At 38.4% G+C, this 24,592-nt stretch overlaps 2 protein-coding genes across 3 annotated transcripts; one reads left to right on the forward strand and one right to left on the reverse strand.

The window, feature by feature from the left end:
- The first annotated feature begins 2,890 nt into the window (after positions 1 to 2,890).
- Positions 2,891 to 14,323, forward strand: LOC109107610 (THO complex subunit 1-like). Its single transcript, XM_042719332.1, has 21 exons — positions 2,891 to 3,047; positions 3,494 to 3,567; positions 3,646 to 3,706; positions 3,791 to 3,860; positions 3,946 to 4,064; positions 4,780 to 4,828; positions 4,975 to 5,070; positions 5,179 to 5,261; positions 5,394 to 5,467; positions 5,587 to 5,695; positions 8,078 to 8,212; positions 8,318 to 8,418; positions 8,554 to 8,620; positions 8,716 to 8,745; positions 8,862 to 8,962; positions 10,155 to 10,250; positions 10,349 to 10,414; positions 10,489 to 10,572; positions 11,173 to 11,320; positions 12,568 to 12,652; positions 13,949 to 14,323. The coding sequence occupies exons 1-21, from the start codon at positions 2,997 to 2,999 to the stop codon at positions 14,224 to 14,226; spliced, it is 1,977 nt and encodes a 658-aa protein (XP_042575266.1). The 5' UTR covers positions 2,891 to 2,996; the 3' UTR covers positions 14,227 to 14,323.
- Positions 14,324 to 14,352: 29 nt separating this feature from the next.
- On the reverse strand, positions 14,353 to 22,830 carry LOC109109598 (ubiquitin carboxyl-terminal hydrolase 14-like). Of its 2 annotated transcripts, none has more exons than XM_042717747.1 (16): positions 22,523 to 22,830; positions 20,821 to 20,966; positions 20,709 to 20,741; positions 19,241 to 19,345; positions 19,041 to 19,144; positions 18,888 to 18,946; positions 18,587 to 18,717; positions 18,393 to 18,473; positions 17,343 to 17,425; positions 16,725 to 16,839; positions 16,571 to 16,636; positions 16,373 to 16,465; positions 16,165 to 16,296; positions 16,015 to 16,078; positions 15,825 to 15,932; positions 14,353 to 15,160 (listed from the first exon to the last, which is right to left on the reverse strand). In XM_042717747.1, the coding sequence occupies exons 1-16, from the start codon at positions 22,536 to 22,538 to the stop codon at positions 15,024 to 15,026; spliced, it is 1,473 nt and encodes a 490-aa protein (XP_042573681.1). In that variant the 5' UTR covers positions 22,539 to 22,830; the 3' UTR covers positions 14,353 to 15,023. The 2 variants fall into 2 exon arrangements, with proteins under 2 accessions (XP_042573681.1, XP_042573682.1); XM_042717748.1 differs by having other exon boundaries at positions 16,015 to 16,075; positions 22,523 to 22,828.
- Between the last annotated feature and the right edge of the window lie 1,762 nt (positions 22,831 to 24,592).

Genomic DNA, 24,592 nt, shown 5'->3' on the forward strand with positions numbered 1-24,592 from the left:
ATCATATTTTCTTTGACCTGGTAAGGACTCGAGCCGCTGCATTTTGGACTACCTGTAGCTTATTTATTGAGGATGCAGGACAACCAGCTAGCAGTGCATTACAATAGTTCCAGTCTAGAGGTCATGAATGCATGAACTAGCTTTTCTGCATCAGAAATGGGTAACATGTTTCGTAGCTTGGCAATGTTTCTAAGATGGAAGAATGCTGTTTTTTGTAACATGGGAAATATGATTTTCAAAAGACAAGTTGCTGTCTAATATAACACCCAGATTTTTTGACTGTAGAGGTAGCAACAGTTCATCCGTCTAGTTGCAAATTGTAATCCAAAAGATTCTGTGTACTGTTTTTTGGTCCAATAAGTAATATCATCTGGTCTTGTTGAGATATATAGTTAACTATCATCAGCATAACAGTGGAAACTAATCCCGTATTTTCTAATGATATAACAAAGGGGCAACATGTTTATTGAAAATAGCAGAGGACCTAGGACAAGATCCTTGTGGCACTCCATATTTACTGGTGATAAATGAGATGACTCCCCATTTAAATAAACAAAGTGGTAGCGATCGGACAGGTAGGATCTAAACCATCTGAAAGCCTGCCCTTGAATACCTGTATAGTTTCGTAATCTATCTAATGAGTATGTTGTGATCTATGGTGTCGAACGCAGCACTAAGATCAAGTAAAACTAGCAATGAGATACAGCCTTGGAGTGACGCAAGGAACAAGTCATTTGTAATTTTAACAAGTGCAGTTTCTATTCTTTGGTGGGGCCTATGATAGGCCATGATATAATGATAAAATTTTTTTTTTTTTTTTTAATCTACTAAAATCTTTACCCCATTCTCAAATCGAGCCGATCTCAGATGCCTGTCTACGTGACGTCACAAAAACTTGAAAAAAAAATCTTGTCTCATTTAAAATATTTAAAAATATCAAATATTTTCCTCATTAATCAAACCTATTTAACAGTAATTAAAAACAAATCCCCAAACTAGTCCAATGCATTTTTCCTTACCAAAATTGTAAGAATTCAACACTTTAAAAGTCTTTTTAAAGTTTTTCAACAATTTTATCATTTCTAAGGTCTTAGATGTTGTAGTAACCTTCTTACTAACCACATAAAATACATCTATTATCTATAACTCTTACAGCACTTTCACTTCACCCTCATCTGTGACATCTTTTAAAGTGATGCTGAAAGAGGGCTGGCCTAGATGTGATTTACCACATCTTTTGAAAGAAAATGAGGCCCTGGTCCTCCACGCACTATTGTACTGCAATAATTCTCCCTGCCAATAAATACTCATCCTTCCTAACAGCTGTCAAAGTAAAGTGAAATCACATTTCTGTTCACAAATCACAGACAATTGCAGTGGCTGTGTTTGTTTTCCTTTCTGAGTTGGCTTCTAATTGTTTGTGTGATCGTCAGGAGACATTTTTACCTGACAAATGAAATGTTATATTTGTTTTATTCTGAACTCTCCTAAAATCATTATGACTAATAGATCATGTGGAGGCGGACGTTACCTCAAATCTATGGCCAGGACAGAGCAAACCGAAGGCTCCCGGATGAATGGAGCAGTAGGCACGTCATCTGAGACCTTTTCTGTACATCACCGTCTTGGCAAGTTGTATTGAAGTGACAAACTACACTTTTTGTTCCGAGCAAACCGTAGGCAGCCAACTTAAAGGATATAGGTTAACCTTGCACTCTGACCAGTGTTGGAAAAGTTATTCCTCTAAAAAAAAAAGTAATTGATTAGTTACTATATAGTTAGCAAATTACACCAAATCGTAATAGATTTAAACGTATCTTACGGTGTTCTAAAATAGGGAGTGCTCAAAAAGGGCTTAAAAAAGCACCTGATTATTTTGATTGATTTCTTCTTTTGCCTCAAAAAAACTCTAAGAGTGTAAGTACAGTAGACTAGGTCTGGTAGAATAGATATATTTGGCATCTTTGAATAATAATAAACAGCATAAAAAATGTGAAGCAAATTCACCAAAGTACAATATTACGTATCTTACAGGTGTTCGGGAGTGCTCAAAAAGGGGCAGCACTGATTTTGAATCTATTCTTCTTGTCTCTAAGAAAGTACCAGTATGCATTGTAATTTGGCCATCTGAATATTTTCACACACATACACATTTCAGGATTCCTTTCCCAAATTTTGCAATTGACTGCTCTTCCGGATAGCAGGACACTTAACTGTTTTATTACCAATGCTTTCATTATTTTTTTTTTAGATGATTTTCCTGTTGTGGCTATGCAAAGATTTGATTTCAAAAACAGGACCATAGCTATTAAACTATATCTTATGATTTTGTGGTCGCTTTGCAATAAATGTTTTAACATTATTAACAGTTGAAAACCTTTGTTGGAGAGTTGGAAAATAATTAAATGTATTAGTTTCATTACTTTAAAAAAAGTAACTGAAATAGTTGCACTGCTTATTACATTTTAAACAGGGTGAGTTGTTTAATTTCATTTTCAGCACATCAGATTAATTCAGAGAGAAATAAGTGACTGACATTTCATTTATTTGACTAAAAACTTTTTTTCAAGTAATCAGCGTAACCTGCCTCTGTTGGTGAAAATCATCACTACACTGCACTGCTTTTTAGCAGTTGATGGCTTTTTGATGTTTTTTTTATTATTATTATTTTTAATCAAGTATCTATATGTTTTTATAATTTATATATCTGGAACATGCAATTGTAATTGATAAACAAAAACCTGTAAAACTTGTATATTAAATTGTCTAAAGAATTATGATGGCATTAAATTGAGAGGAAAAACTCATCACCATCATCGTCATCATCATCATCACCATCATCATCGTCATCATCATCATCATCGTCATCATCATGATTGCACAGCAGTCCAGTAGGTGGAGATATGCATGTGTGTTACCAATACATTTAAACTAAAGAAGCAGAAGCAAAACCGGAAGTAGAAGAGGTCAGACACACACACAAAGCGTCAGTAAAGATGTCTCCACCGTCTCACTTCGACTTCACCGAAGCCAGAGATAAATTTACGGTAAAATATCATTAAACACATTTACCGATAGACGTGCTCTGGCATCCGCAGACGACTTTAAATAGAAAGTGTTCTGTTTCTATCTCTTGCCTGCCAAGTCTCTCCTCCAAAGTAGTATGTAGCAGTAGATATTATCATGCTACATATTATTTATCATGCATTAGACCTAGACATGTGTGTAAAGTAATCTATTAGCGAATGCTTTAAAGTAGATGATGGTGTTTGTGGAGGGAATAATGTGGTGAAACCGTGTTACTAAATAAAAAAACATAGTATCACTATGCTACATGAAATGTGTTGTATACTTTTTACTGTACGAAAAACATAGTATCACTATGCTACATGAACCAATTATATCGCTACATTTAGTGTTTTTGTCATTAAAACTGTAACCAGTATAATCAGTTTATTCAGCTGATGTCAAACTATTTGTTTTTCTCTCTCAGGCTGCCACTAAAAGTGCTGTAGACATCAGGAACTGTAAACCCCTGACCAGTGCTTTCAGCCATCTGCCTGGAAAGTAATAATCGCTCTTTATCGAGATGTTCTGTTTGTTTGTTTATATGCAAACTGATGCATTTCAATGAATTCTTCACAGTGAAACTGAGAAGAAAGCCACTCTTGATCAAGCCCTGCGTGGAGTTCTTGAAGAGCAGATTGTGAGTCCACAGCTGCTGCTTTGTGCATTAATTTTTCATATGCATTATCACTGTGTGTTTTGATGATTTTATTTTATTTTGTAGGTGAAGCAGAAAGTGAACGTTGAAGATTTCCTTTCTCTGATCTACATCAGTATAGACGGTGTGACCGAAGGTACGTGTGAACTGCCGCTCTTCTACACGAATATTACAGTAAATGATTTTCAGTCTGTTTGCATGGATTTATTGTTTTCGTAAAGGCATCTGCTCTGCTACCACTCCTTTTCTTCTGCTGGGAGATGTCCTCGACTGCCTTCCTCTGGACCAGTGCGACAAAATCTTCTCCTTTGTTGAAGAAAATGTGTCTACATGGAAATCTGTAAGCTTGGACCTTTTAGTTAACAGTGCTTTTTTGGTTGTAGAAATAAATTAGACCAATATGTAGAGAACAAGCACCAAAGAAGCATAGGCACTTATTGTATTTGTTTCTGTTCTTACTATTCTTCTTCCAACAGTGATGTCCATAGCAGCCCGTAGAAACGCTTGCGTGAAAGTCATGAGATAGAGGGCAGTTTTGCCATTCATATATGAGGAGTCTAGTGCCTTCAACAGCTAAAATTTTCACATGAGTTTATGCTTAAAACTTATAAGCAAACTTCTTTGTTTCTGTTTCGATTTCCACCTGAAGTTTTCATAAAAACCTACATTTTTGACCTCATCCTTGACAGTTCAGGCAATCTTTACCAAATTTGTTTAATATCATGAGTCACCGATTTTGTGCCTATTTTGTGAAGTGCCTATGACTGTGAAGTTACCTCATTTTAAGCATTTCATTATGTTAATAGAATGGTTTGTTCAGTGTTACCAAGCATTACATTTACATTTATGCATTTAGCAGACACTTAAAGCGACTTACAGTGCATTCAGGCTATAATTGGTTTTTTTTAACCAGTATTTGTGTTTCCTGGGAACTGAACCCATGACCTTTTGTGCTGCTAACGCACAATGCTCTACCACTGAGCCACAGGAACTACTGTACCTTTAGCCTGTTTGACCCCTTAATATTATTTATGCTTGCTCTTTCATGTTTACAGACCACCTTTTACTCTGCTGGAAAAAATTACTTGTTGAGAATGTGCAACGGTGAGTGTGCTGTGCATTAAAGAGACCTTTAAATTGCACATAAATCTGTTTTTAGAATGAAAATGTATTATGTCATAACTATGTATTTAGTTCTTTATTGAGAATGTGCTGGAGGAGCCTAACATCGCCACTGTGTTTGCCTGCAGACCTGCTCAGGAGACTCTCCAAGTCTCAGAATACAGTGTTTTGTGGACGAATCCAGCTGTTTTTAGCACGTCTCTTTCCTTTGTCAGAAAAATCAGGTATATATATATTTTTATTTATTTATTTATTTTTTATTTTTTTTTACATTTCTTGGTTCCTTATCAAGTCATAAAATAACAACTGCATGTTTTTCCCTTGTATTACAGGCCTGAACTTACAGAGTCAGTTCAACCTTGATAACATCACAGTGTTCAATAAAAATGAGCAGGATAGCACACTTGGACTGCAGGTAATGTCATGCTGACAGATGCTGTATTTGATTTACTTAGCCATCTATTTTTGAAAGTTCATGCAAGCAGAAGATGTGAATAAAACAGTTGATTCTACATTAGATGTCAGACATGTTTTAATTTTTCCCCCACACACTGAGGTTAAGGAGGAAGGGATGGAGGTGGAGGAGGGAGAGATGGGCGATGAAGATGCACCTGCTCCCTGGTAAAACATAGTATTTTCACAATCTCAAGTCACGAGTCATTGTCTTGCTTTTGCTTTATTTTGGCTGTTATTTAACACTTATTTATTAGCACGTCATTGAGAAGGCTTTTGTTTTGTAGCTCCATTCCTATTGACTACAACTTGTACAGAAAATTCTGGACCCTGCAGGACTATTTCAGAAACCCTGTACAGTGCTACGACAAGTTCTCATGGATGACTTTCCTTAAGGTAGGTATTTGATCATTCGGCTGTCTGATGGGGTGCATGAAGTGGTGCCCAGGTGTGCATGCACAAACAGAAAAAAAAAAAAACGCTCATTTGCATACCGAAATGGTTGACAGCTGTTAATGCACAATCATCGTTTTAGCTCGACTAACTGTAATACTGTATAAGATTTCCATTTGAACTGAAAGCACAAATCTTGGCTACGTGCTGCCAGTTTTTTTCAGAGCAAAACACAAAACTGTGGCACTTCATTTACTGACGCACTTCACTTGGCAAGACTTACTTGCCAGCAGCCTGCCAAAATAAAAGCTTGCTGATTTTAAGTTTGAATGATGAAAATTTGTATAAAAAATAAAAAGAAATAAACAAAAATAAAAATATTAGCATTGTATTTTTAAAGCCCCAAGTATACTTCAGTTCTTTTGCGTGTATGCGTGCAGTCGATCGCACTGCCTATCAAAGTATACTCCATTTGATAGCGTGCACGTACGCAGGCGGTCGACACATGCACTCTAGAAAGCTTTATCTTAGTCCTAATGTCTGCTGTATTTTTCTGCAGAAATTGACCAATTAAAATGACTTTCAAACTGAAGTTGTGGCTGTCTCATTACCCCCCACACAAGCGCTTTTCAATGTGCGTGTCTGATGTTGTTGCAGTTTCCTCTGTTTTGTTGTTGTTCTGTCTCTTTAGTTTTGTTTTCTACTGTGAAACAGCAGCCCTGGCAAGTGCTGCCACCTTGTGCAACAACTGATTAGTGCAAAACCAAGTCAATGCGCATGTGTGACCTGCACGTGCAATAGGGACAATAAATCGATGCATCGCAAATCGAGAAATTACTCTGCATCGATTCTGAGATTTTCCGAAGGCATTGCGATTCTCTCTTAAATCGATTCTGAGCTTAGTTTTTAACAGCAGATGGCACTGCGTGCTTTAGAAATAGCCCTATTCTGCTTGCTTCCAGTTCCTTACCCACACACCATTTGAACCTAAAATAATCATTTGTAAAGTTCGAAAAGGTTGACGTGAATTACAAGGATGTATACGGTGGGCTGTTTACATTAATCTCGCATCATAAAAGCATAAAAGCCAATGTGCAAGTACATTTAAACTCTTACATTACTCACCTGAACGCACAAGCGCTCTTCTTCTGAGCATTTGATATGCGGTTAAAGACTAGCCTAGAGCGCCATCTGCTGTTAAAACTAAGCTCAGAATTGATTCGAGAGAGAATCATGATGCATTCCGAAATCTCAGAATCGATCCACGAATCGCGATGCATCGATTTATTGTCCCAGCCCTAGCGTGCAAAGTACACACGATTACAAAAATCAGATGGAGCGCATACTGTATGCACATACTATTCTGACAATGAAATTTGCATCATGCACACTCGGCCCGGATTATCATGACATAGGCAAAATAAATTTTTCTGCATCACTTCCCTGTTAATGTATGATGTTACCACTCCAGCAAAAAAAAAAAAAATTTTAATCAGTGGAAACCATTACAGTTTTCTGTTGCAATAAGCGCAAAGTTGTTCGGCTTGCATTTAGTCAATGAAGATTAAATGTTGTTCTTAATTCTTTTAAGAATGGAGAAAAAGACTGTTTCATTAATAGGCTCTGGCATCGTGGCCACATTACCACTTTGGGAGTGCATTATTTTTCTAATCTGGAGTCACAACCACACCTCAAGACATTGTTTCGATATTTTATTTCAAGACATTTGTCATGTTTCCATCTTGAAAATTTGTGTGTTGCAATAATTTACGCACTTCAGGCCAAACCTTCTGATGCTAATTCCCAAACTTAATGTAAGAGCTAATAACGGAGGTTTGAGCCATTGATATGCAGGCTGATTTAGAGATTAAGCGCTTGTCAATACCTGCGTCTGTGCATCTCTCGGCAGTGTTCAGCGGCTACTAATACTGAATATTTCAGTTGAACTGCTTCAAGAACCTCCCTACTGAAAAATGTCATGTAGCTTTTCAACTGCGAAACTATTTTATTTATAAATTCATGGGGCAGCGCTGACGGTAAGTTTCTGTGCACGTCTCCACATGTTTGCGCGAGTGCCAGAGAACGCAAGAAGGAAAGCGTGATTTCTGTCCATGAAAAAGGTGGAAAACATGGAAATAGTTTGTCATTTTGTATCCTATTGTTTGTTATATTTATTTGCTCAATGTCTTTTGTGGTTTTGGTTCTTTTACTGTTGGATAAAGCCCATAATATAATGAAAATATTATATATCTCTTCATTGTACCTTTGGGACCCCCTGGACGAGTGAGCATAGGCGTGTTCCTTGAATTCTTGTATACTTTGGGTTTAAGTGTACTATAAAATGTGTCTTGTTTTAATGTCCCATCAATTGTGTTCTGTGTGCAGTATTCAGATGAGACACTAGCTGTGTTCAAGAGCTTCAAACTGGATGACATGCAGGCGTCGAAGAGAAAGCTGGAGGAGATGAGGACTGCTGGAGGAGACCACGTCTACTTTGCCAAGTTCCTCACCAGTGAGAAAGTTGGTTCTTCCCGTGTTTATTAATCAACTGTTGAATAAAACTTTTATTAGTGCACGCCAGTCATTGGCCTGGTAACACAAGGCAAATTTCCCATCTTTCTGCAGTTGATGGACCTTCAGTTGAGTGACAGCAACTTCAGACGACACATTCTGCTTCAGTATCTCATCCTCTTCCAGTATCTCAAGGGCCAGGTCAAGTTCAAGAGGTCAGGAGGAACAGCAAGCATGTTTAGCATCATTTTAGTCATAAAACAGACTTTTCAAGCTGTAAGGATAACGGTAAAGTTGCCCTGATTTTTGTCAATAAATATCTTTACCTCATTTCTCTCTAACCTTCGCAGTTCCAGCTGTGTTTTGAATGACGATCAGTCTTTGTGGATTGAGGACACAACCAAACTAGTCTATCAGGTTAGTCTTAACCTTAAGAATCACTGATTGGAGGTGTGTGGTATGTGTTAATAATACCGTTATGTCTCGTTTTATTACTTTTCCCACCCTTTAAGTTACTGAGAGAAACCCCTAGATGTTGTGAAGTTTTTGTGTAGGTTTTTGGTGTGTGTTGTATGTGTAAATATATATATGTTTTTGGCGTATGGATTTTAGTTTCTCTCTCATCTTCTGAGGAATACATGCTCTAGTGCTCTAAAAGCTCTTAATTAATTCATTATATCGCCAACAGCACATCTTGAACACAGAAGAAAACTGGAACTCTTGGAAAAATGAAGGCTGTCCAAGCTTTGTGAAAGAAAGGTATTGAATAAAAACAGCACAAGAGCAGCTTTATTCATATTTACACAGATTAGTATTAAAGGGTTTTGTAATGTAAATGCAATTAATTATGTGAAATAATTTACTGACTCTGAAGAAGCATGCCGTTTAGAGGAGATTGGTGATGTGATTGTGTGTAAACGGATGTACTTACCCCAAGTGTTCTAAAATCTATTGCACCTTGTGTTAGTTTATGGTGCTAATGAGGTTTCAAACAGTTCAAATGTTACATATGCTTAATATATATATATATGTAAACATTCAAATGGGATATGCATGTATTTATATGTGCAAACATTTAAAACTTGAGATGATTACTTTGAGTCAAAATGTAGTAAAGTGCAAAAAAAAAAGTGGTTTCTTATAGAGCTGCTGCGGAAAATGTTTCTGTTTTCTGACTGCCACAGTTTTTCTGTTGCTTTTGGAGCAAATTGTTTTCAAGTGCTTATAATTTATATCAGATTATTCAGTTAATCACTGTATGTTTTCCTTCTTGGAATCTTGCCTTATTTATTTGAAGATTTGAGGAGGCTTAAATGGGCAAAACTTTGCAATAAGCATCCAATATTATATAATGAGTTAAATTCATGTGGTTTATATATATGGTTTATATATGGTTTATAATAATCAGCTTCCTTACTCTCGAAATGCACCATCTGCCACTGCTGGGAGGTGCTGGAAACATGCTTGAATTTCCCTCTTTAAAAAAAAAAATCAGTATTAGCCTGCAAATAACATCTTTTTAAGAAAAGCTACTTCAAATTATCGTTTTAGGCTGCATTAATGAAAAAAGAAAAAACTGCTGGATCAGAACCAAACCAGTGTAGAAATGTTTGCATTCCAAAATCTGTAAAAATCAATGGAAAAAATAAAAATTTCACTTATAGGCATGATGGTACATCAAAACTGGGCACTTTACTAAAAGGGTTAGTTCACCCAAAAATTAAAATTAGACCATGGATTACTCACCCTCAAGTCATCCTAGGTGTATATGACTTTCTTCTTTCAGACGAATCCAGTCAGAGTTATATTAAAAACTGACTTTGATCTTCCAACCTGTTTATTGGCAGTCAGCGGGTGTTGCAGTGCATCAGTCCAAAAGAAGTTAAATAAAGCGCATCCATTCATAATAATGTAAATATGTTATGTAAATAGAGTCTTGTGTTTCTCTCAGACCAGCCGAGACCAAACCCATCCGTCCCAGCAGAAAGAGACAAGCACCAGAGGACTTTTTGGGGAAGGGCCCTGATCGCAAAATCCTCATGGGAAAGTGAGACGATATTCGATTACTGGGTAGCTTGTATAACAGAGGTCAAATCTCCTTTTCAAATCTCATTTTGCATTTCTTCTGTTCTTGTCCATCATCAGTGACGAACTCACAAGGCTCTGGAATCTAAACCCTGACAATATGGAGGCCTGCAAGTCAGATAGCAGGTTTGTGTTTGGTAATTCTCGCTTAAAGATGCTCAATGCTAGAAATGTTGCATCAATACATGTCTCTGTTAAAGGGAGTTCATGCCATCCCTGGAGGACTTTTTTGAGGAAGCTATTGAACAGGCAGATCCATCAAACATGGTGGAGGAAGAATACAAGTACAGAGATTTACGAATTCAGTCTCATTATTGATTAAACAATGCATCACAATGGATGAATAAACAAGTTCTTTGTCGTCGTTCTCCAGCGTTGTGCGTAATCAACTACGGCTGGCGAGCCTTGCGATTGCTCCAGAAGGAGTCCTCACTTCTTCCAGCCCCACCAACCAGCAGTTCAAGAGTCTGGCGGACTATTGGAAAACATGTCATCAAACTGGCAGCTTCCTGTGAGTGGACATCCACACTATCACGATGTAGATAACAATTCAAACTAGTGCTTTGACCAATATAGGCTTTTCAGTGGCTATATATACAATGCCATCAACAAATATTGCACCCTTGGTAAATATGAGCCAATGAGGCCTATGAGGCAGCATGCACATTTTCTCTTAAATGCTAGGAGTTCCTCAGTGTCTCTGTTAAAGGGAGTTCATGCCATCCCTGGAGGACTTTTTTGAGGAAGCTATTGAACAGGCAGATCCATCAAACATGGTGGAGGAAGAATACAAGTACAGAGATTTACGAATTCAGTCTCATTATTGATTAAACAATGCATCACAATGGATCAGAATAAACAAGTTCTTTGTCGTCGTCCCTCAGAGTTGTGCGTAACTCAAACTACGGCTGGCGAGCCTTGCGATTGCTCTCCAGAAGGAGTCCTCACTTCTTCCAGCCCACCAACCAGCAGTTCAAGAGTCTGGCGGACTATCTGGAAAACATGGTCATCAAACTGGCCAAAGAGCTTCCTGTGAGTGGACATCCACACTATCAGACGATGTAGATAACATTCAAACTAGTGCTTGACCAATATAGGCTTTTCAGTGGCTAATATATACAATGCCATCAACAAATATTGGCACCCTTGGTAAATATGAGCAAAGCAGGCCATGGAAAAAGTCTTTTGGTCTATTCACAAAAAATCTAATTATTGAAATAACTCAACCGTATTTGTTCTTCTCAAATGTATGCGTTCCACAATTATTGGCACCCCCTCACCACGCTCTTAAAAATAAAGCTTACAAAAGGGGGTTTATGCAGCGATGCAATAGAACCATTTTGGGTTCCTCAAGGAACCTTTCAGTTCTCAAAAGAGCGATTATATTTTAATAATTTAAAGACGCCTTTCCCATTGTAAAGAATTTTTTGTGTAGTGAAAAAGTTCTATGGATGTTAAATGTTCTTCATGGAACCATAGGTGCCAGTAAAGAACCGTTACACAAGCACAAGCACAAGCATCAGGTGAACTTGAGTTTGTGTAGTAGACACAACTGTCACTACTGCTCATTCACATGGAAACACGTAGACTTTTTTTTTTTTTATCAACACACCTGATCATCAGTGGTGACCAACACTGATCCTTGAGGCACCCAGCACTCATGTTTTGCATGTCTCCTCAATCAAACACACCTGATTCAGGTCATCAGCTCATTAGTAGAGACTCCAAGATCTGAAACCTGGTGTCAGAGAAAGGAGACATGCAAAATGTGCAGTGTTGAGGTGCCTCCAGAATCAGTGTTGGGAACCACAAATGTTTGTGGAATAACAAAAAGTATACCAATGCTGTGTTTTTTTTTTTTTTTTTTTATAAATATGGATATTGATTTATCACCTAGTCCTAGATTATATAGGGATCTGCTAGAAAGGCACTTCATAATGTTTGAATCCCTCAGTGAGCAAGTCAGAGGCGACTGTGACAATGAACCAAAAACACCTTTTTTACTCGTTGGAATTTGTAACTGCACCAATAAGTTTGGGGAAAAATATTTAATTTGTTCTCCTTTTTGTGTGTGTAATTTTATTTTAAAGGTTACATTTTTTTTAATTAAGTAAAATAAGACAAGAAACAACAAAAAATGTTCATAATCCATTTCGTACCAGTATTAATAGAAAGTAGTGTACAATATGATTTAATTTAAATTCACTATTTTTGCTGTTAAATTATTTTAAGCAACAGTTTAAAATCTAAAAACTGAATCTTTGTTTTTCTTTAAACAGAAAGACCTTCCTTCTGAGGAGATAAAAACAGGCGAGGAGGATGATGATGAGAATGGAGATAACCTGTTAAAAGAGAGCAATGACAGTAAGTTTTTTTTTTATTATTATTTTTTTTTTAATCTAAAGCCATTTTTATGAATGATGCCCTGTCTGCTTGATTCTGTCCACACTGTATTTCTTGTAATAATACGGCAGAACATTTGCATCAAAGCGGCAACAGTTGCTAAGAAATGACTCCATAGGAGTTGTGTTGCTTGCCTCACTTTGTACTTTTGGTTTTGTTTCCAAAGCATCATCACAGAACATCTTCATTTATCTGCCGTGAATGTAGCATAAAAGCTCAAGGACAACAGGCGTTAATTTTTGCTTGAGGCAAGCAGAGAAAATGGGGGAAATGTACAGCAGCCACAGCCACATAGCACATACAGAGGTAGTCGGCCATGGATTGTAATTATTTAGGGACGAGCTAGACAAAACAAGAGGTTTTAAACCAGTGTTTCCCCACACTGCACATTTTGTATGTCTGCCTAATCAAAGACGCTTGATTCAGTTCATGTACTTAGAAGACATGAAAAAGGAAGATATGGGCTGCAAGTCACATGACATGACAACATGGCGAATGTACTATGTCCGGATAAAATTCATAAAACGTACTTTTTTAATGGTCGCAATTTCTCGCAAAGTAATTGCGTACTCTAAGTACGTGCTACTTTTAAGATCCAAAACGCAGATAAAATTTGGGCGTACTCCAGGAATGGGTTTCGTTAGTCTGGTTTAAACTTTACGTAATAGAGCTGCAAGCAGCAATTACAGGGTCAAGCTCAGCATCGGCAGCCAAATAAGCCTGATGACATGTTTTAGGTTTCATGGCAAGGGCTTGCAACCATAAACGTCTGTGTTCACCACCAAAGGACGTCTTCGACGATATTCTAAGATGATTTGACAATGCATTTATAAAACACTGCATGTTATGACAAAATTAAAAATGATTTACACTCGAAACTGAATGGTTTGATTTATGCTGCAAATCTAAAAAAAATGTGAATCTAAAGAAACCAGTCAAGTGATTTTTGGCCAAAATAAAATATCTTCTCAACATACTAATGTATGTCATGAAATTCATCAACGCACTATAGGAGAATGGTTTGGTGTACCATGAATTCCTTTACTTTTTGCCAAGATGGCCTTACAGTGATCTGAGATTATTCATCTCGTCTTCAAAATTGAACAAAATGAGTTTGGAAAAGTAGTTTGTTTGTTTTTTTTTATGAAAATTTGAATTGAATTCTTAGAACTATGTTAGGCATTCAAGTCAGTTCATCAAGTCATAAGAGTGTGTCAAAGCTTATTTGTTGACTAAAAGTCAGCTGTCCTTTTCCAGGTCCCAGCATTCAGAGCAAGGCCGTGACCAACAGTCAGATGGACGAGATCGCAGCCAAGCTTGGGTCGCAGTGGAAGACGCTGGCAGACCACCTGGAGATGAGCGAGAAGGAGATCCGCGTGATCGAGTCTGACAGCGAGGATGTAGAACTGCAGGCCAAGATGCTGCTGGTGGCCTGGCAGGACCGAGAAGGCCCTCAAGCTACGATGGAGAGCCTGGTCACGGCTCTGAACTCGGCTGGTTTCAGTAACATCACAGAAGGTCTCGGCGAAACATAACAGCAACATTTTCTTGTTTCGTTTTAAACTTTGACTGTACTTCAATGAAATGCATTCTTAAGCTACATTTTTGAAATAAATGTTCATTTGAAATCGATCAGTAGTATGTTTGTAAAATACACAAGAGAGTGTCAATGGCATGTTTATTTCACCGTTTATGAAAAGCCAGTAGTCAATAACTTATTACAGAGCTCAAGTTCTCTTACTCTGATTGTATTTAAGGGCAGATGAGTTTACAGTGGCATTTGTTGCATGGTAGCTAAAGACAGAAGCAGTAATTGAGCATAAAGACATCCTTTCAAAGTGCTCTGATATGAAATCCACCTTTGATAAGTTTCAATCCACACACGCACACACATAACATATCCTTGTAAACAAATTGCATTTCTTTTGGTGAGATCCCAGAATCACACAACCTCTTCTTGATGTATTTAAGTCTGAAACTTGTCGCCAAAAACATCTTTATATACCAAGTCACTACTTCTCCTGCAGGAGGATACTGTCTATTGAGCATGAACACCTTTTCACAGGCTTAAAAAAATATTCAATGCATATACAAAACATTTATAAAACCATTGCTCCAAATCCAAACAAGGATCAAGTCCAGCAATCTATCATCCAAAAAAGGGACGAAAAAAAAAAAAAAACACCCTTAAACATGCCACTTGTGTTTATGCATTAAGAGTTCAGGAAATATTAAGGTCATGTTTTTAAAGACACCAAAATTTATTTGCACATCTATATAGACAGTGCTCTGAAATGGCAATTATGGTTTAAGTTTCCTCTGTGAACCATTGTTACTCCAGTATCTCCAGACGTCGAGGGCCATACAGAAGGACGTATGCTATATGCCAATCACCACCACCAGACAGCTTCAAGATGTCCTCAGGGGTCACAACACTGACCTTATCATCATCAAACTTCACCCATTCATCTGTTCAGAGAGAGAGAGGGGGGTCAACATCAGCTAGAATAGGAAAGCACCCTATAGCAGATGTCTAAATTCAATCTCTGACAGCAGGTGGCACTTATAAACACTACTTTTTTATGCATTACTGTATATGGAGATGAGATAAAATGGGTTTTTTGGCTCAAAAGTGGACAAAAGCGGACAAGCTCAAAAAACTTCAGACCCCGTTTACACCTGTATTTAGCATTGTCCAGTTGTGATCGGATCAACAAAAACAAATGCATCTTCATACCAGGTGTAAACGGCCTAAAACAGTGGAAGAGAGAGCCACAGCGAGCTGACTGCAAAAGTAACAAATTATTATCAATGCATTACTTTTAAAAGTAACGTTACTGTGTTACTAGTAAAGTAACATTGTACTATTGTTAACAATCCTGGAATACTCACTCAAGCATGCAATCAAGAGCCATTTACAGTAACAAAGGCAAAAAAAAGCCTATGCATTTTACGAATGATTCATGCACATAATAATAATGAGCAGGGATCCCCAGACTAATACAATTAGTGTGCCGCCTCTATTTTGAAACCCACGAACCGCCACTGTTCATGCAATAGCTTGATCTGCTCTTCTTAAATGCATGAGGTCCATGAATATTGCTTTGACGTTTGAGAGAAGACAATACTTGACCTTCTTTCCTTTTAACCCAGCCGACGTAGTGGCCAGATGAACTGGATCGCCCCTGATGCGTCAGAACCGCCTGCAGGTCGTAGTAACCACTGTTGTTGGAGCCCAAATCTACAGAGAAGAAAACGTTCCCAGCTTATAAACTTTTCAGAACCGTGTTGAAAGGGAAAAGAGCTTTGCGGTGAGCACTGACCGTCAGAAAAACAGAAAGGTTCATATTTGGTTTCCTTTGGCGGTCCAACCTTCTGAATCTCCTGCTAAAAGAGAAATAAAACGAATGTCAGTTATTTTACAGGCGGCTCACATGCGAGACGCGTTCAGGATGACATCACAGGGCACTTGCTTTCGGCTGCTGCTGCATCTCCAGTTTCTTGTCTTCAACCTCCTTAAACTTTGACCTCACAGAAACCATCTTCTCCTGCAGCTCAGCAGTGCACAGCTCATACACGTCCAGCATAAGAGGAAATTTGACATCCTAAACGCAGCAAAATTAAAATAACAAATCAATACACAGATATTTTGGCTGACTCACTCCAGAGAGAATGACCTACCTTAAGGACTTTGGCATTCACCGACTCTTTTTCTTTGTAAAAGAACCGGACCATCTGAACCGTGAGGTACGCCGGGAGACGGCTGATTTTGGACTTCAATGCAGAAACATAAGTGACGGTTCATTTCATTGTTGCACAGAAGAAGAAACACTTAAACAAAAGAGCATTTCTCCAAACATGTCAGAAGATAAAGCATACCGATTTGATATAGAGGGCGTTTCTTTGTAAGGATGGGGACAACTTTGTAATGTCCTCCTGTAGCCTCTAGATGTAATGAGGAAAAGATAAAGATTAAGAGGGACTGTGAGCACTGATGGTACTTCCAGCTGTAAGTATGGGACGTCCCACTCACCAATCTGAGTCCAGTGGCGAGATATTTGACTTCCTGATTGATGAAGCAGCTAAGCTGCAGCTGGCTCTCTGTGCCTTTAGTCGGTTCCTCATCCTCGGACTCAGTACACTTCATACTGCACACATGCAGGTTAAGGATCTTAAAATATTACACGTTCATATGCATGGAGCTGGAGACATCTCAGGTTTAACTATTAAACTCTCAATATACATGTGTATCCAACAATGCGGTGAATCCAAAAGAGAAAAGGACAACTATAATGTAATGCACAAATAAATGTACAGCCGTTTGCATTTGTACTTACATAAAAAGTGTAAGAACACACTGCTGCAGCTAATACATTTCAAGGCCTATTCTGAGGCGTTCATATATGCTGTTTGATTGATTATATAAAGGAGCAGTAAAGATTTTTTACACTCGTGCTGTGGATGAGTGCGATGCTTCTTCTGGTGTAAAGAAGAAAAACACTGACTTTTGATCTATGGATACACCTCTTACTTCCTGTACATGCAAAAGATCACTTTAACAGGTAAATGTTAAATATAAAAACAGCCACAGCACACAGAAGCACTACCTGAGAGAGCACATGCTGGTATAAATTTGCACAACAAAGGATACGTCGTTTCAAATTCAACACCAAAATACTGATCGATGAAATTCTTCTTTTTTGAGGTGGCAGCAGCTCCAGTTTCACTGTCAGTCTGTTAATCGACCAAAAACATGCAGAAACTTATTACAATTATTTTAAAAATGGTTTTCTATCGTTTACCATTAAATTCTTAATGTTTCTGTAAAGAAACAGTTATATACAATATACAACATGACTCATGCTGGCAAAATGAGTGTGAATGTACACGGTCTAATTCTGAGCAACAGGCAAAAGACGTGAAAAATTTCACAAGGTTTTCACAAAAATGAGTTCATTAAGCCCTCTTCTAACGATCCCAATGCTCCAAATAGTAATTCAATATCTAAAATGATCTTTATTTGTATAGCGCTGCATTCCAACTTTGTGAATATTCATATTGAATTCTTGATTACATGAGTCCAAACCAGTGAAATATGATTTTCAAACCCATGCTGATGTAAACAAAGCAATCGCGCCGCCTGACATTTGCATAGCACGTGCATAAGACACGCCTTTCAGAGAGCGCGCAATCTTATAAAGTACATTATTATAAATTATGTTTGTGTGAATCTCGCCTAGACGTAATCTGTTATGTCTTACATGAACGTTTAGTTAATGGTAGGGGAAAATCGGATGTGCAACATTATATTTGATCCATGCATTACAGTAAGTCTTAATATAAATCAGTCTCAATGTTAATCAAACATTAAAAGAAAAAACGGAATCTCTCGCTGCTCGATTAAACGATTTATTTGCATCTTTGTTCTTATTTTTAATAACAAAGATAAAATAAAAATAGCTATATAGTACAACGTTGCTTTGTGATCTTCAGAAAACTTTAATAACTCGATTTTTCTCAAAATCAACTGACTCTATCGCCTTCAAACGGCTGTAGCTCAGACATTTTCTGTCCGATTCCAACAAGTCATATATCATTTTGATGGTTTTTTAACAGAGAATGTGAGAAAGAAAAATAACTAAATTTTGCTCATTTCGACTGATTTTGCCAGCACGCGTCACATATAATAAAATAAACTCACGTCCATGGGGGTTTCTGGTTCTTCAGGTTCTAATTTCTGCTGAAGGACCCGCATAATCTGAAGCCAGCACTCATTGGCATCCTGGGTAAATGAAAACAAACAAAAAACATTTTATAACTTTCCATTTTAACAGAAAATATTCTGAATAAATGTATTCCAGTGAAAACGTGTGATCATAAATCTTATCTCCTGACCTGCTGGAGGTACTGGCCCTGGTCTCCTTTCTCGGCAAACTGTGGGAAGGCCAAGTGCAGGAACTGCAGCAGGATGATGGGAGGAATGCTCGACGAGGTCTTATCCATGGACTCGTACAAATCACGCATAGCTAAGTCAAGAATTCACCCGATCAAACACGTGCTACATGCAGTCCACAAAAACTTATGATTACCCAACTTAACTCTTCCTAATTCGTTCAGGACAAACCTATCCTCAAACGTTGATAATAATTAGAAAATCTTGTAACCTCAAAACTAAGATACAATGAAAGTTCTTCACCTGCTGTGATGTACTGCGAAGGTGCACTAGCTCCAGAAGACCGCAAGGCACCAGAGTACCTACAGATGGAGGAACATTATCACAAAAAGACATCGATGCATTACACAAAATAAAATATCTGAACTTGATATGAAAGACATGACTGAACTGTACCTCCTGAGAGCGTCCTTGAGCTCAGGCACAGAGCGGAGACACTGCACTGTTGCGTTCATGTAACACGTGTTGCCCAGATTTGTCAATCCACATGGCAACTCCATCTGAACATGACAGAGATTACAGAAACAAGATCACAGCTGTTAAACCTCGTTTCTGCTACAGTATTAAAGTAGCAGATCATTCTGATCCAAACTCACCGCAGATGCAAGCTGCTCCTCCGTCATGTCCTCCACAAACATGGGTCGCACTACAGGCTCTTCAGGAAGAGCGTCAGCAGAGCCCATCATCAGAAGAGTCATCCCCTACATGAATCAAAACACCTGGTTAGCTAAAGAAAACTCACATTTAGTGTCAAAATGAAATAGCATTTGCAACACACTGTTAATGAGCAGAAATCTGAAGTTCTGTCATGAAACTCTAGATGGCGCAGTCCAATGGGTCAAACTCAATCTGACATAATGACATCATTATTCACATGGTGCAGCTGATTGGTTCTCTTTTGTATCAGCGGCCAATGAGCTCGCTGCTCAACATTCAGATGCTCGGCTAGTGCTTGCTATAGCAGTTGCAGCACACTTCAGAAACCCTCCACTTCCCCAGCTCCACCTGTATAGATCTGCTATGGGGGGATTTCATGTGTGTTATTTCATATATGTGACCCTGGAGCACAAAACCAGTCATAAGTAGCATGGGTATATTTGTAGTGAAAGCTATAAATACATTGTATGGTTCAAAATTATGGTGTGAAATGCTGTTGACACGTACTTTTAAGGAGGTTTTTTTTAATCAGGACTTCAAGGATGAAAGTTCACAGTTCAGTGTGCAAGCCTTTCAAAGCATTGGCAGTGAACGCAGATGGAGATGTTCTTCGCATGCACACTACCTAGTGGACGCGGAGCGCTCAAATCAATGAATGTAATGGAATTAGTGTTTTAATGAATGTTGTTGTTTTAACTATAACAAGTGTTTAAAAAAAAGTGTTTTGTATTGCAGCGACCATTTGTTGACCTTGTTATTTTGGTTTATCGCTAGAGTTTGGTTTTCTTTTCTTTCATTTTTTTTGTATATATTGTCCAGAATGTCTCACTAGGGGAGGTATCCACAATGGTAGCAATATTTTTGGAGCTGAGGCATTTTTGGAAGCTAATAACTACTTGCAAAATAATATCTGCAGCACTGTAATACCATGTGTACACCGAACGCATCAAATGCATCACGGCAAATATTCCAAATGCATTCATCCAAGCATGTGGACTATGTCTGAATTAGAAGAGCTTATCAGTTTACGGTCAACGACTTAATTATAATGGGATCTATTTATTTTTAATGTGATGTGGCGCTTCGCATTGATCGCATCTGGTGTAGACAGGGTGTAAAACCTGCCAGTTTTCATTAATGGCATCAGACGAGAGGGTGAATCGTTCCCACAGAAACAATGGTTTCATGTGAGTTTTGTACTTGGTACAAGTACAACAAGATTGGCTGCGAGTGTAGTCAACAATGTGCATAATAAAACCAGGTACATGTATTACGGACTAAAAAGGATCAACATACATTTTATTAAAAGCCATACTTTTGGACAAACCCATTTGGGTAACCAATACCTGCTGAATTCTGATTACAGGACAAAACTTATTTAAATAGATTTAGCCATGATATACTTACATTTTTCAACTTGATGTTGCCCCACTCGTCATCCTGGTGAACAAAAGGTAAAATACGTCAGACACCTGCATTAACAGAAGACAGCAGATTCTAATGCTTTCACATCCAGTACCTTCAGCGTTCCACCTTTCACCATAACTTTCTGTCTCTCTGGCTGGACCCCCGTTAGAGCGAAGAGCTGGGCTTTGAACACCATGGGCGGCTCCTCTGTATTCAGTTCCACCGCATCAAACTTCTCCTTCCCCCATTTCACATTCACTATCATATTCCAAACACGAGAAGGCACATCAGTGACACAGCAAAATCATTCAGTAACACACATCTGCACACAGAGAAAGACATTTGTATGTTTTTATTAAACCAGGGGGATTCAAACCATCCCTGTCTCCATAGGACAGCTCTGTTTAGCTGTCTGCATTGAATGAACTCATCAGTTCAGTGCTGCATAATCTGAGCTGGGTGTGTCCAGTGGACCCTGTTCACCAACAGTCATTTCCATAAATATCAACACAGTTATTAATTATTAACTTGTGGTGGCTTTAAACTAACTAGGTAACGCTGCTGAGAGGGTGTTTCTAATACAAGGTCTGGAGGAGTGATGAATAATCAATCTTTTTATTTCGTTTCCCCCTCTTTTGGAAAGCTGTGGAAACGTTATTTTAGATTTTTCTAATTTTGCTACTGGAGCCAATTGTAATAAACACACTTGCTGTAGTCTCTCATTCATCACGATACTTGTTTACCCATCTCTGACGAATTTTGCTTCTTAAGACGCTGAAATGTGGAAACGGTCCATAATGAAAAATCCAAATAGTTTGAAAACGCCTGCTTTAAAAGTGACAGCTCACCCAAAAATGAAAATTCAGTAATCTTCCACTCACCTTCATGTCTTTATAAACAATAAGATTGTTAGGCCTATTTCTGCTTGGTCAGGAAACAAATATTCCTTGCATAAAGGCGTGAAAGTGCACATCCACACGTGCATCATTTATACATCATGTAGGATTGTACTGAAGCGTCGACAAAAACTCTCCAGCCAGAAAGAAAAGAAAAACGCTTACATTTTGTGCTGTTCTTCATATTAAACTAACATACTGCTTCTGGAGACAGTGCACAAGTTGAGTTCTTCTACAAGGCTTTTCCCCATTTCCCCATTCTTTAAAAATAAGCAACTTTAACATCATGCAAATCATCTCTTTTCATGTTCTAAGAATGAAAGGAGGTGGTGGAAGAAAATCAGGGTGAGTAAATAATGACAACATTGCATTTTTAGGTGAACTGTTAACATAACTGGCCAATGCAATCTACACAAAAGACAAACTAATCACATGAGAGGCTTACTTGGGTCTTCAATAAATATAGCTTTGACAGATCTATCACTGAAAATATATTAAAATTAATTAGTAAATGTTCCATGTAACGTTAGTAAGCTAGACACTAACTACAAGGCATGATGCATCAAATTTAAAACCTGTTCTACACTCAATTCTGCATAAATGTAGACCTAAAGTCTGCACATACTGTCTGTTTATTGAAAAGTGCTGTTAGTTTTTAATAAAGTGAGCGCGCCTCGCCGGCATCATCTGACCATTATATTTCACACCATAAACATCCATATAAAATAAACCAATCTCACTACAGAAAGCTTGCTATATGATTTCAGCTTCTTGTTTAGCTGTCCCCTGATTTAAAACAGAAACTATCACTTGAGGCCTGAAGCTAATGTCTAATGCTAACGGCGCTGCCTCCTCTCAAGCATCTCTTTTCGTTTAAAGACTAACTATGATTTATGTAAAATCGTATTGTTAACAGACCTGTAAATACGGGCATCTTTCTGTTTACTTGTCCTTTATTCTGCTCAACTCCAAAGGCTGGGTTAAAGTTGGGGTGCGGAAGATCTGAGCGTCTTCTAACTTCATTCAAACAGCAGCACACAATGACGCTGCAACTGCATGATGACCGGATCGATGCGCTCGGCGAGCGACTAAGTCAACTTACTGCGAAACCACTATGACGAAGGTTTGGGTTATACATATTAATAAGGCCTCCAATGCGTTGCTCGATGAAGGCCTTATTTACGAATATTAATACATAATGTTGACTTTGCTTGGTTACCATCCAATGGCAAAGGCTTGGCAACTTAAAAACCAATCAATGCTATTTAATATGCTGCTTTGCCACTGGAGGGGGATAGTCAATAAACACTATGCGCCTAATTCAGAGCCAATCAATGTTGAGCTATTAATTAATCACTTCATAAACTTCTGCAGTAATTCTACAGTAATATTGTGGTCGCTGGCATCAATAATACACACCCTGGACAGGTGGCTAGTCCATCACATGGAATGAAATCAGAGGGTCAACTGTGAATAAAACATGTGAACATCATTTCACCTGACATTTACCTCAAGAAAGTAAAAAAAAGCTCCTTCAATGGGCAGCCAGGTGGTACACAGGACCCACGACTGATCTAAAGTATCCAGATAGAAATTTGTTACCCATTCCCTGTTGAAAAAACAGCATAGGCTATGTTTTGAAGCTGGGATGCTGGTTTGAGCTGGTCCTTTGCTGGTTTATCTTGGTCCTTTGCTGGTTTAAGCTGGTCCTTTGCTGGTTTATCTTGGTCCTTTGCTGGTTTAAGATGGTCCTTTGCTGGTTTATCTTGGTCCTTTGCTGGTTTAAGCTGGTCCTTTGCTGGTTTAAGTGGGTCCTTTGCTGGTTTATGTTGGTCCTTTGCTGGTTTAAGCTTGTCCTTTGCTGGTTTATGTTGGCCTTTGCTGGTTTAAACTGGTCCTTTGCTTGTTTAAGCTGGTCCTTTGCTGGTTTAAGATGGTCCTTTGCTGGTTCATGTTGGCCTTTACTGGTTTAAGCTGGTCCTTTGCTGGTTTAAGCTGGTCCTTTGCTGGTTTGAGCTGGTCCTTTGCTGGTTTATGCTGGTCCTTTGCTGGTTTATGTTGGTCCTTTGCTGGTTTAAGCTGGTCCTTTGCTGGTTTAAGATGGTCCTTTGCTGGTTTATGTTGGTCCTTTGCTGGTTTAAGATGGTCCTTTGCTGGTTCATGTTGGTCCTTTGCTGGTTTAAGATGGTCCTTTGCTGGTTTATGTTGGTCCTTTGCTGGTTTATGTTGGCCTTTGCTGGTCCTTTGCTGGTTTAAGCTGGTCCTTTGCTGGTTTAAGCTGGTCCTTTGCTGGTTTAAACTGGTCCTTTGCTGGTTTAAACGGGTCCTTTGCTGGTTTAAATGGGTCCTTTGCTGGTTTAAGCTGGTCCTTTGCTGGTTTAAGATGGTCCTTTGCTGGTTTAAGCTGGTGGTTTTTTGGTTTATGTTGGCCTTTGCTGGTTTAAACTGGTCCTTTGCTGATTTAAGCTGGTCCTTTGCTGATTTAAGCTGGTCCTTTGCTGATTTAAGCTGGTCCTTTGCTGGTTTTAGCTGATCCTTTGCTGGTTTATGTTGGCCTTTGCTGGTTTAAGCTGGTTCTTTGCTGGTTTAAGCTGGTCCTTTGCTGGTTTATGTTGGCCTTTGCTGGTTTATGTTGGTCCTTAGCTGGTCAGACCAGTTCAGGACCAGCACATGACCAGCTAAGGACCAGGGGAGTTTCATGCCCAGGGGAGTTTCAGTTGATCAGGGAGTTTCTTGCCATTGACCCTAATCATCCTGGGAGGAACCATTCTAGACGTATTAAAGAGACATTTTTAGATGTACATGACTGTGCTCGTTATTGCACCTGGGTTCTCCACCTTTGCCTGTGTTCGGCCCTCATGGCCTAGCTCAAACCCAAGACTTGACAATTGCTCCATTACTTTAAACTGCGTTTTAAATCTAAGTTAGGACTTAACTTTAAACTCACTGGCCAGGATGTTTAATTATAATTAAAAAAAAAAAAAACTA

Source organism: Cyprinus carpio, chromosome B2, assembly GCF_018340385.1.
Source record: "Cyprinus carpio isolate SPL01 chromosome B2, ASM1834038v1, whole genome shotgun sequence".
NCBI classification, from domain to species: Eukaryota; Metazoa; Chordata; class Actinopteri; order Cypriniformes; family Cyprinidae; genus Cyprinus; species Cyprinus carpio.